Source organism: Sorex fumeus, unplaced genomic scaffold (genome assembly GCF_029834395.1).
Source record: "Sorex fumeus unplaced genomic scaffold, SorFum_2.1 ptg000008l, whole genome shotgun sequence".
NCBI classification, from domain to species: domain Eukaryota; kingdom Metazoa; phylum Chordata; class Mammalia; order Eulipotyphla; family Soricidae; genus Sorex; species Sorex fumeus.
The window spans coordinates 74376369-74389873 of NW_026606065.1; the positions used below are offsets into that span (position 1 = coordinate 74376369).

At 35.4% G+C, this 13505-nt stretch overlaps 1 protein-coding gene across 4 annotated transcripts in view; it reads left to right on the forward strand.

Moving 5' to 3' along the window:
• NAA16 (N-alpha-acetyltransferase 16, NatA auxiliary subunit) overlaps window positions 1-10927 on the forward strand; it is a 58955-nt gene extending 48028 nt beyond the window's left edge. For 3 of the 4 annotated variants that reach the window (XM_056109880.1, XM_056109882.1, XM_056109881.1), the window contains 7 exons: window positions 473-686; window positions 1910-2103; window positions 3218-3326; window positions 3706-3804; window positions 4106-4249; window positions 7699-7796; window positions 9617-10927. In XM_056109880.1, the coding sequence (XP_055965855.1) occupies window positions 473-686; window positions 1910-2103; window positions 3218-3326; window positions 3706-3804; window positions 4106-4249; window positions 7699-7796; window positions 9617-9814 (1056 nt within the window). In that variant the 3' untranslated portion in view covers window positions 9815-10927. Of the gene's footprint in view, window positions 1-472; window positions 687-1909; window positions 2104-3217; window positions 3327-3705; window positions 3805-4105; window positions 4250-7698; window positions 7797-9616 lie in introns of those variants that run through there. The other variant, XR_008791747.1, reaches the window with a different exon arrangement.
• Window positions 10928-13505: the final 2578 nt, after the last annotated feature.

The window sequence follows — 13505 nt, forward strand, 5'->3', positions numbered from 1 at the left end:
GTCTTATGCCAGGTAGTAGGGTAGAGAAGACAGGGCATGATTTTGAAGAGCTCATAATTGAGTTAGAAAAGTGTGATTTTTGAATGTTTTGTGTGAATTTGTATATATGTTCAGTTTGATTCAGAGTTCCCTTGCTAATTTGGAGGAGAGAGGATATTGAGAAATAACTTCATTAAAATGAAGAACATAAATTTGTACTATCTAGGTTTAAAAGATAATTTGCTCTTCTGACTTTTATACATAGAAACTGAATATCATCACAAAATCTGATTTTGGAGACTGGTCATAGATTATTAAAAAGAAAGTTAAGTGCAAAGAAATGCTTAATTTTTTAATACAGCTGAAAACTCTAGTGGGTAGCCTAGTGAATTTGGGTCTATTAAAATTGCTTTTAATTTCTAAAAATAATTCTAGTCAAAAGTAAATGTTATTGACATAAATATAAGGGTTTATTTTTAATTTTGTTTTTAAGCATTTTTTGGAGATAACTGATGATCAATTTGACTTCCATACATACTGCATGAGAAAGATGACTCTTCGTGCTTATGTTGATCTTTTGAGATTAGAAGATGTACTCAGAAGACATGCCTTTTATTTTAAGGCTGCTAGATCAGCAATTGAAATATACTTGAAGTTGTATGATAATCCGTTAACTAATGAGAGCAAACAACAAGAAATAAATTCAGGTAACTGAAAAGGAGCTTGCTTAAAAAGATTGTAAAGAACATTAAATTTCTAATGTCATTAAGATAAATAATAGAAAAGTATATTGCCAAAGGAAATAAGGATAAAGTTAGATAACTGATATCCATAAAAAGTTGGGGAGAGACTTAAAATATAAGGATGATGTACTGTAGCTTCTAAATTTTACTAATGCAGTGATTTGTACTTTTTTAATAATTATTATTATTATTATTTTGGTTGGTTGGGGGAGCACACTTGGCTGGGCTGAGTGCTTATTCTTTACTCTGTGCTCTGATATCACTCCTGGTGGTGCTTGGGGGATTTGTGTGTGGTGCCGGGGATCAAACCTGGGTCAGTGGTATTCAAGGAAAATGCCCTATTCACTGTACTCTCTGGTCAGAATCTTTTATTTTATTTATTTATTTATTTTTTAATTTCTGGTTTTAGTTTTGGGCCACACCAGGCAATGATCAGGGCTTCCTACTGGCTCTGCACTCAGGAATTACTTCTGGCAGAGCTTGGGGGGACCCCATGTGCTAAGGAATGAACCTGGGCTTGCCTGCCCTGCCCACACACACACTCCAACCCTCCAATCTTTTATTTTTATCTTTGGCAAAGCCAATTCATGAACAACAGAAATGAGTGTGTTAGGGCTTTTTAACTGTTTTTGAATATTTCTATTAAGTTCTTTAGGGAAGTACATGTTTTCATAAGTTCTAATCCCTACATCATTGAAGATAATATCAGAGATCATATTATTGCTCCCTTTAGTCGCAAAATGTTAACGTCTAGGGTATGAGAAAAACACAGTTCTGATGTTTTATTTCTTGTGTTTATAAAATAAAGATATCAATTGTATTTATGAATTGCATTAAAATATTCTAAGGTTTATATATTGCAATGAAGTATTCCAAGAAGATTATTGGTGTTAGCAGCCCCGTTTTATACTAGTCAGCATCGTGATTGAGGGATAAAATAATTTGCCTAATGTTTTGTACAAAGCAGAAATTGGCTAGGATTGGTTGATTTGTGTCAATGCATTATCTTCTAGTTGACTTTTCTGTGCCAGGTTTTGTGGTGATCATTAGGAATACACTTTCCATAAACTTTTATGTAGTTGCCTCTTCTTGCCACTTACCCTGCAAAGCTGTACTAATAGTATGTATTGCCGAAGAATATGAGGAAAATGGAAACTGGCTTAGAATTCATCTTTTGGATATTATAGAAAACCTGTCAGCTAAAGAGCTGAAGAAAATGCTTAGTAAGCAGAGAAGAGCCCAGAAAAAGGCAAAATTAGAAGAAGAAAGGAAGCATGCAGAAAGAGAGCGTCAACATAAAAGTCAAAAGAAAAAGAGAGATGACGACGAAGAAGAAGCCAGTGGCCACAAAGAAGAACTTATACCTGAAAAGTTAGAAAGGGTGAGAGAAGTTTACTCTCTATTTGGTAAAATTAGTTATTTTTTGATCATAAACATTACTTAAACCTATATATTAGAATCCATTTGCTCTATCTCAGGGTCATTATAATAGTCATCAGTTATTTTTGAGTGACAGTGTGCACAATTTGAGCTAATCTAGTCACAGAATTGTATGTTAAATCCCGAGAATCTGAATATAGTATATTACATGATTCAGATAGCAGATGTAATTTAAGGTGATTAGCTGACCAAAGAATAGATAAACATGATTTAGGTGCACAATTAAATCATAGAAGGGCTTAAAAGTGGAGGGGCGGGTGGGAAGAAGGTTGGAATTTGTGAGAAGAACTCAAACTCTGTTGCTGGCTTTGAAGATGGAGAGAGAAATCATAAACTAAAGAATGTGGGCAGCCTTGAGAAGCTGAAAGGGGTATTGAAACATTTTTCATTAGAGCCATCATAAAGGAATGCAGTCCTGCTGACACCTTCATTTTAAGCATGGTGAGACCCTTGTTGGACTTTGAAAGAACTGCAAGATAATAAATTTGTAATTACTTTAGACACTGAAGCTTTTGGTAATTCTTTACACAGAATTTCAAAACAAAATATATTTTATTTTCACATCTGTTTTTTAATTCTTACAGCAGAGATTGTCTATATTAAAAAGTGTTCTATATATCTTGTTATCTTTTAACTTTAAAGAAAGTGTCTCATCTTCAGAATTTTCTCAAAGTGTTAATTATTTAGGGAACTTCTAAGTGTTCTGGTTTTATTCACTGTGAATCTAGTATAAACATTGATTTTGCTTTAATCTTTTTTTACTTATGTGGTACAAGTATATTTGTTTCCTTTAGATATATGTAGTATTAAGTACTGACAAGACATTACATGGTAACATTTCCATAAGTCTGTGGAATAATATTTTGTAAACATACGGATTCCAGTCAGAAAACAGTAAGACTGTTTTAGAATTTGGCTGTTTATAGATAAAGTTTAAATGTTTTCTACTTTTTTTATGAAAGACCTCTAGATTTTAGATGTGTATTAATATGAAATTTTAGAGGGAATTTGTCTTGCCATTTTTAAAAATGATTTTGTTTTTTATTTCAAAATAGATGGAGAATCCATTAGAGGAGGCTATCAAGTTCCTAATACCTCTTAAGACTCTTGTTGCTGATAACATTGATACTCATCTGTTAGCTTTTGAAATTTATTTTAGGAAAGGTAATAATTTAAATTCAGTTTTTAATCCTTTAATTGTATTGGTGATTATATTCAGTGTAATCTATTAGTTATATCTGTTTTGTTTCTTGGAGTTTCATTTCAACCTTGCACTTAATCTTATTGTTCTCTGATACTTAAAATTTACTAGGTGGTGAATGAAATACTATAATGAGAAATTCATTTTAAGAATAGTTTGAACATTATAAAATTGTTTATCTGAAGCAATTTCTTATGAAACAGTGTTGCTTTTGATTTAGTTTTGAAGTTTTCTTATGAATAGTAAAAGAAATTGAAGTTTTATTTTTGAATTTTAGATGGTGCTAAAATTAGCTGGAAAATAAATGCATAAATATTAATGCTGTTCTTTCTTCTGACACAGGAAAATTTCTATTAATGTTACAGTCTGTGAAACGAGCTTTTGCCATCAACAGCAATAACCCATGGTTGCATGAATGTTTAATTAAATTTTCTAAATCTGGTAAGTATAAAAAAAAGTAATGTTTATTAGAAGCAATATGAGAATTCAGCTATCTTGAATTGAGATTTGTAGCATGAAGATCATAGTAATGTTTGTAATATTTAAATAAAGGCATCTCTGTAAATTAAACCTGCTAATAAATGTTAGAAATCAGTACTTTTTTTGGGTGCACTTAAATTCAAAGGAATATTAACATTTCTATTCTGCAAGTACATCAAATTGAAGAGTAAGTGTAACTATATTGCAATTATTTTTAAGAACAAACTAAAAGGTTTTTTTAATCCAAATGTTTTATTTTTAGTGTCTGATCATAGTAATCTTCCAGACATTGTGAGCAAAGTTCTATCTCAAGAAATGCAAAAAATATTTGTTAACAAGAATTTGGAAAATTTCAATGAGGATTTTCTCAAACATAATGCTACCTCTCTTCAACATTTACTTTCAGGTTGGTATTTAGTTCTAGGATTAAAATGTTCATGGAAAAAAGAAAAATGGTTTATAAATATTTGGAAAGAGGTTTGACTTAGACCATTTTTTGACCTTTCAAACAGCAGTTTTCTATGTTAAAACTTTGTAGAAGACTAAAGTAAAGAAATGGCAAACAAATGCTCACGTATTTTGCTGTTGAAAGTGTAAACTAACTTTTTTTTTTTTTAAATTTTTGGGTCACACCTTGCGATCCTCAGGGGTTACTCCTGGCTCTGCTCTCAGGAATTATCCCTGGTAGTGCTGGGTGACCATATGGGATACTGGAACTTGAACCTGGGTCGGCCACCTGCAAGGCAAATGCCCTACCCGCTGTGCTATCACTCCAGACCCTGAAAGTGTAAACTAACTCTTGCCTTCAAGAAAGCAATATGTCAACCTACAAAGAATTGTCTTTAGATGTAGTGACATGTTTGTAAATAAGTTTCAAGATTCAGTCCATAGCAGAGAAAACTTTATTTGAAAACTGAAATGCTGAAGAGGGAAAAATGTTATGTATATCCAAAAATAGAAACAGTGGTGGATTTATAGGATGGAATGTCAAGTAGTTATATAAAATTTTTTTTTTTTACCTGAGTGCCCAAGAACAGATGACTGGTTAAAGAAACTTTGGTACATCTACACAATGGAGTTCTATGTAGCTGTTAGAAAAGATGAAGTCATGAAATTTACATACAAGTGGTACAACATGGAAAGTATCATGTTAAGAGAAATGAGTCAGAAAGAGAGGGATAGACATAGAAAGATTGCATTCATCTGGGGGATATAAAGTAACAAAATATGAGATTAATACCCAAGAATAGCTGAGATCAGCACCAGGAGGATTACTCCATAGCTTAGAGGCCAGCCGGGTATTCCAGGGGAAAGAGCAGCTCAGATAGAGAAGGGAGCACCAAATAAAGTGTGTTTGGAGGATCCTCCCAGGAGGGGAGATGCATGTTGAAAGTAGACTATGGACTGAACATGTTTGCCACTCAATGCCTCTTTTGCAGACCACAACACCCAAAAGGAGAGAGAGAACAAAAGGGAATGCCCTGCCACAGAGGCAGGGTGGGATGGGGGATGGGGGTGGGAGGGATATTATCCATGTTGGTGAAAAATGGGCACTGGTGGAGGGATGGGTATTTGATCATTGTATAATCGAAACCCAAGCACAAAAATTTGTAAATCTACAACTGTACCTCATGATGTTTCACTAATAAAAATTTTTTAAAAAAATTTGTTTTTAAATTTGTGATTAAAATCACAAATTTCCTTACCTGCAAATGTAATATCAACTATGCTACCTGCATAGTTGAATTTACCTGCAATGTAATATCAACTATGTACAATATATGTAACAAAAACTTACAGGAAGTGATAGATAACAAAGCTCTAATTTGCCTTTGGGAGTTGTGGATATGAGTGATTTCATACTTTTTTTGGTTTTTATTTATTTGTATCTTTAGGATTTATTTATATTCTGCATCAATACAGGAAGGATTTTAGGCAGTTTATATGGGTTCTTAAAATATCAAGATAAATGCCAGTAAGATAGAAGATTATGTAAAAGATATTGGGGTAAAATGAAATACAAATACTTAAAACTGTTTCTGTTCTTTTTGGGGGGCGGGGTTTGGACCACACCCAGTGGTGCTCCAGGAATTACTCCTGGTGCTGCGCTCAGGAATATACACATTCCCTGGAGGTGCTCAGGGGGCCAAATGCTGGGGATCAAATCCAGGTTAACCACATACCCTACCTGCTAATCTGTTGTTTATATGCTTTTACTTTAAGACATATATGTAAGTGTTTTAATGTAAGCTTTTTTATTGTGAAGGAAATAGGCTTTCAGTACTCTCGTTCTCAGTTCTGATATCTATGGGAAAAAATTCCTGTGAAAAGCTGTTGGAAAACTTCTTGCAGCAGATAAGAATATCTCTTTATGAACACAGAATAGTGGAGGGAAGCATTTCTTTATTGTGTTGGTGGGAAATGACTTTTTCAACATTGTATTAAAATATAAAAGATTTTTCACCACTTAATTGATGCCTAACATCACATGGTTCCCTGTGCACTGCCTGAGCACCAACCCAGGAATTATCCCTGAATATGGCCTCAAAACCAACCGTTGAAATAAGTAAATGAGCAGCTGGAGAGATAATAGAGCGGGTAAGGTAATTGCCTGGCATCTGAGCTGACCTAGGGTTGATACCCGGCATTCCATATACTTCATGAGCACCTCTAGGAGTGATTCCTGAGTACAGAGCCAGGAGTAACCCCTGTGTATTGCCAGGTTCCCCCCGCCAAAAAAAAAAGTAAATGAATACATTTTTAAAACGTCATGAGTAAAATCATAGCATTTGGGAAAATACTTAGGTATGTAACTGATAAAAAATTTAATAGAGCTGCTATAAATCAACAAACTGTAAGTTAAAAAAAGCCCAATAGAAAATGATTATAGAAGATAAGTGATTTTCTGGATAAATGTAACTGGATTTTATTGAGAAATTATTATGAGATATTAGAGAAGAGATAGTACAGAGGTTTAAACACTTGCCTTGCATATGCCAACCCCAGTTTTGATCTCTGCCACCATGTGGACTCCTGAGAACCAAGAGTGAACACTGAGCATTGCTGGGTATGGTTCCAACACATCTACTCACACTCTTCTCTCTCTCTTTCTCTCTCCCTCTCTCTTCCCCCCTCTCATTCTCTCTCTCTTGCACACACACATACACACAAACATACTCTCTTATACATACACAAACAAGTAGCTTTGAACTAGGTCCCCTGAGCACTGCAGGTGTGACCCAGAACATTCCCAGCCCCAAATATGTATATAAAACTTGTGATGAAATACTGATTGGCACAGAGTACTTTATGTTTAGATGTTGAATCCTGTCATTTTTAAGGAGTATTGCAATTGTTGAATCATTGGTCTTTTGGTAAATGTGTACTGACCATCGGTTGATACCAAAAAAGCCCTTATTTCTAAATGTTAATTCTAAATATTTTTTGTTTCTGTTTTGTTTTGGGGGGGTCACACCCGGCGATGTACAGGTGTTACTCCTGGCACATGCACTCAGGAATTGCTCCTGGCGGTGCTCAGGGGACTGTATGGGATGCTGGGAATCGAACCCGGGTCGGCCGCGTGCAAGGCAAACGCCCTGCCCGCTGTGCTATAACTCCAGCCCCTAAATGTATGTTTTTTAATTATTATTATTTTTCCGAGTGGGAGTGTGGGGACATACCCTGGTGCTCAGGGTCTTGGGAGACCATGTCGGGTGCCAGGGATCAAAACCCAGGTCAGCTGCATGCAATGCAAGCACCCTGCTGTACTATTGTTATGGCTCCTGGTCAAAAAATCAAATCAATTGTAGGACAAAGGAGTTTGTTTATCTCAAATTGAATGTCATGGTTTTTCAGGTGCTAAAATGATGTATTTTCTGGACAAGTCAAGGCAAGAGAAAGCAATTGCTATTGCCACTAGACTGGATGAAACTATAAAAGATAAAAATGTAAAGGTAAGATTTTTAAAAATTTTTTGAATATAATTTTAATAATTGATGATTATAAATTTTGCTTTATTATACATTGAAAACTTCAGAATTTTCATTAATTCTTATATTTATTCCCTGCCATTGCATTTTTAAATGGGAAAATAAAATAAAATTATCTTTATGTCAGATTGGACCAGAAATTCTCAGTCTGGGTTACACAGCAGGATTACTTGGAAAGCTTATAAAAATCCAATTGTCCATAATGCACCCCAGATTAATTATGTCAGAATCTCTGGGATTTGGACTTAGGTATCAATTTTTTTAAACCTTCCTAGTTGATTCCAATATGTAGCCATGATTGAGAACCAGTAGCCAGGACAGAAAAGCATATCTGCTCTTAGCCACTTGTGATGGCCCCAATAGATTCCATTAAAGATTCTGTGCCTCTGGCTTTGTAGTAAAGGTAAGATTTTTTACAGACTGATTTCTACAAATTTATGGATATGAAGTCTACAAAATATATATTTACAATATAATTTTAGGTTGGGCATTCAGTTATGCCTGAATTTGACTCTCCATCAGTAATGAGCTGTGTCACATTAGACTGGTTATCTCTCTTTGCTTGCTTTTCCTAAGTTATAGGATGGAGATGTAAAATACTATCTGTCCCATAGACTTGACGTCGTAACTGGAGTTTACTGAAATAATAAACTGAAGTGTTCTTAGTACCTGACAGGCAGAGTAAGCTCTGAGAAAGTGGGAACTATTAATGAAGGACACCTTTATTTAAATTATCACAGTTTTAGAGATTCTCCTTTCAAGTGTTAGAATTTTACTGCTTATGATATGTCTGTCTCACTTCTGAGTAGATACTCAGAAATGTAAGAAAGATAATTGAAAAAGATATGTACCTCAACTTTACTGCAGTATTAATTCACAGTGGCCAAGGTACCTAAGTGTCTATTGCTGGATGAGTTGATAAAGTTGTATATAATATTTACACAGTGAAATGCTGCTCGGCTATTTTTTCTAAAGGTAAAATAAAATAAGATAAAACACACGTATTTCTCAGATACAGAGATAACGGATTGGTGATTACCAGATGAGGAAGAGGGATATGAAATATATAAACTATATGGTGATAGCTAGATACTAGGTTTTTGCTGGTAATCATAATGTAGAATATATATCAAATCAAGAAACTGTGCACTAAAACCTATAGAATTATAAACCGATGTTATTTCAGTAAACTTCCATTAAAAATGAATTTTTATATACATGTTAAATGCATATTATATAAAATTTATATATGTGTGTGTGTGTATATATATATATATATATGTAACTGGCAGCAGTGCTCAGGGTATCCTGACTCTGGGCTTAGAGGTTACTACCTCTGCTGGTGCTGAGGGAACCATATCTGGTGCTAGGGATTGACCATGGGTTGTCTGTATGCAAGGCACTGCCTTTACCCCCAGTACTTCTACCCCGAAAAACTTTTTGTGGGGTAGAGCTGGGGATTTGGGTCACACCCAGTAATGCTCAGGTTTATTTCCACTTTGTTCAGGAGTGATCACTTGCCATGCTTGGGAGTCCATATATGGTGCCAACATAAACGCAGGCAAGACATATGCCTGTACTATCTTTCTGGCCCCCAGAAGTTTCTTTTTGATGGCAGTTACTTGCAAGAAATGATTTTCTTAGATTACTTCTTTAAAGCCATGTTAGATCTTTGTAAGATTAGACTTTGTAAGATTAGACTTTGTAAGATTAGATTAGATTGACTTACCTGATTACAAGCTTTTTAAAAAAAATAACAATTGTTTGTTTGTTTGTTTCAATAGACTTTAATAAAGGTTTCTGAGGCACTCCTTGATGGCAGCTTTGGGAACTGTCATTCCCAGTATGAGGAATATAGGATGGCCTGTCATAACTTGCTTCCTTTTACATCTGTTTTCCTGCCCGCTGTGAATGAAGTTGATGGCCATAACGTGGCACTGAACCACACTGCTAACTGTGATGTTTTGGCAAATGAAATATGAATCTTATCAAAAGTTGACTCTTAGAATTCAAAGCTGAATTCAGATAAAGGATTTCTTTTCCAGGATATAATGTAATATAGATATGGAATGAAATAATTGGGTAGAATTTTTTAAATGGAGTATTCCATAAGGTTATTTTATTCTTTATCTGACTGCCAATTTACATAAACATGTTAAAATTACCTGTTTGTACTTGTACAGTTTCTTAAACTCTGAAATTATTAGCATTGTGATAGGTGCTGTCACTTTTATATCATAAATGCGAAATTTTTTTGTTAACCTAAGTTGTGTATTTTGATCCCTTATTGGTTTATTACTGATTTTATTTGCTTACTTTATAATTAAAGCATATCTGTCTTAACTGTTAAAGGCTATATGAAATCCTTCCTGGCAAATATTGATGTTTATTTTAAAATTTAATTTGCCCTTTTCACCTTAATTTCTTTCATGATTATTATTTCTTTCCTAATATACACAAAAAAAGTGATACTTTCTAGTTAAAGAAATTATTCCAGGTATACATAGATTATTTGAATGTAGGGGTTGGTTTACCTCTTAATCATTGAAATTCACTAGTGGATTTATTGCATATTTAAGACCCAAAGGCAAGAACTTTGCTTTCTTGATTATGTTGCTTTGCATGTTAACAAGTAGTTTCTATCTGAGTGGTGCGCTTCTAGGGAGAGAAAGAGGGCAGAATACAAATGATAATAAAATAGTCTTATAGCCATACATTGACTATTAAAAGCATTTTTATAGCAGCAGAATGAGAATGTACACCATCATTAGTTTAACCATTAAAACAGTATTGTTTAGTAATATGTTTTCTGGGAGGATAATATCTGAGAGAATTTTTTGTTCTGTCTTATACAAATGGCAGTAATAGAATAATCTGATGTTTGTTTCTGAAATGTAAATATGTCTGTAATGTTAATACTTCCCTTTCAGGAAAAAGGAATTCTACAAAGGGAGATACTATTTGGATAAAAAGTTATAATTAAAATGGTTTTCTTTTACTCTAATCTATTTAGATTCTTAATTATTCAAATAAAACAACCTCACTGTAAAATAATGCCACCATATATAATGCTGAATAAATTATTTTGTACACAGGTGCTTATTGGTACTTCATTTACACTTCACACGAAGTGTTTTTGCTAAACATTTTATTCAATGAGAGGGTATAGTCTTAATCATCTTAATATTTTCAAGTTTAAAAATGTAGCTTGGTTTTATTTTAGCAGTTAGTTAACTTGTTACTCTTTGTCACCAGATACCAATTATGTAATTCATCTGTTTCAGCAAAATACAATATACATGAAAATTAATGTGGATATTGTGCTTTCAGAGGCAGTCCTCCAAAAAGTATTCCGTTGGTTTTTTAGATTAGGAGATAGATTCAGTTGAAATGATTGCAGTGAGTTTCAGGGTATGGAAGACTGGATAAAGAATAATAACACTGGAACGACTGAAATCTTTCAGAATATTGGCCAGCATATTGAGATGATGCCTGTTCTCCCTACACGTTCTACTTTGACTGTAAACACTAATAATTTCAGCCAGCTTTCTTGACGTAAGAGATGTGGAAGACTAAATCGTGTGATAGGTCCTCCAAATATGTCCATATTTTAACCCCTGAAATTTGTGAATATGTTGCCCTTGTAGGTATGACTAAAGACCTTGAGATTGGATGTTTATTGTGGGTCACTGACATGGACCCTAACTGAAATATAGGTGTCCTTCTGCTATCTGTATCTTTAGGAACTGGTCCATTTCTTCTAAATTATCAGATTTGTGGGTAGAGGATTGTTAATGCCCAAGCTGTGATGCCCCTCTTTTATTTCTAATATTAGTAATTAGAGTCTTGGTCTGGCTAGAGTTTTATCTACTTTATTGATCATTTCAAAGACGTACCTTTTGGTTTCACTGATTTTACTTTCCCCCAGCCCCAGCCCCAAGCCCCCATGGAGCTGGGGCTTGGTCACACCCAGTGGTCAAAACTTATTCCTAGTGGTATTCAGGAAATGGTGTGTTCTTTAGGATTGAACACAAGGCTCCCACATGGAAACCATGTGCTTTAGCCCTTTGAGCTATCTCCCCAGTCTGATTTCCTTTTTCAGTGACTTTGATTTCTGCTCTGACTTTTTTTTTTCTTTTTGGGTCACACCCAGCGATGCTCAGGGGTTACTCCTGGCTCATGCACTCAGGAATTACCGTATGGGATGCTGGGAATCGAACCAGGTTCGGCCATGTTGGCTGCGTGCAAGGCAAATGCCCTACCCGCTGTGCTATCCCTCCAGCCCCTGCTCTGACATTTTATCTCCCTTTTACCCTTCTCTTTATTGTTCTTTTTTCCCCCTCCTTACCTTTCTCCTCTAGGGATCACACACACTTGTTTTTGATGCTTGCCAGGTGTTGCCCTTTGGTTGCAATGCCTGCATATTTGGCTGTGCTCCTCAGGAGTTGCACACTGTTTTGCTTGAGGTTGTGGTGCTCCCCAGGAGCCAGCCACACAGTGCTCCTACACATTGTAGTTGCAGTGCTGGCCAGGCATTGCACAATTTGTTGTGGTGCTTGCTTGCTTCCTCCTCCCATCACCTTCCTCCCCATCTTCTCCCCCCCTACACAATCCCTTGGTTGTAGACATATTTGTGGGATGAGGGAGATAACACATTTTGCTGTAGTGCCAGAATCAAAAGCGGCAGTGCTGCTAGGGTTACTCTTGGCTTGTGGAGTGATGCTGTTGTTAGACCTGATAGCCTGCCTCACCCTTGCAAGACTGGTGTTCTGCCTCTGAGCCATCCCCACACACCTCTGCTCTAATTTTATTATTTTTCTCCTGTTTACTCCAGGTTTTATTTGCTCTTTCTAGTTTTCTCAAGTAGTCACTCGGTTATTAAACACTTGAATCATGAAAAGTGTACCTGAGGGACTGAAATTTATTTAATTTTTTTATTTGGGGGCCACCTCCAGCTGTCGTCAGGACTGACTTCTGGCTCTGCTCAGGGATCACTCCTTGTGAGGCTCCAGAGACCATATGGGGTGTTGGAGATTGAATTCAGATCAGACACATGCAAAGCAAGCTTCATACTCATTGTATTATCCAACCCATAGGAATTGAAATTTAATTGCTGTTTAAATAGGCATGGCCACCATTGGTCTAATAGTTACTCCCAAACGATTGTGTAGTTTGTGCACTCTGTAAGATTACTTTTTCAGATCCTTCGAGGCAGCCATAGGTACTAGGAGTAGCTCACTTATTTAGGCCCCACATTTATTTAGATTGTAAGTTTACTGAATCACCACTCTGGTCTGTCTCAACTGTGACATATAGAGCTTACCACAAAGGGTCATTAGGGTCATATCTATAAAATTCATAATTGAATCACTATGGACTATCATCACTCAGATGTCATTTATTTGACTCACCCTGTGAAAAAGTCTGTAGTCTCACCCTTATTTTACATGACCCTAAGCTAATAGGGAAACAGGCTTTTTTCCAGGTACAACATTTGAATAAAAGAACAAGATCCTAAAGTCCTCCTTCAACTCTAGGTTTATTTTTATTACTTCCTTTGTCAAGACGCTGTTATCTTACTCCTTGTTCTAGCTAAGTCTTTCCTCGACAAGAAAGTTCACTGAGGTGTATTTCCAGTTAACATATTTAGCTGTGGTTCAGGACATGTATTTT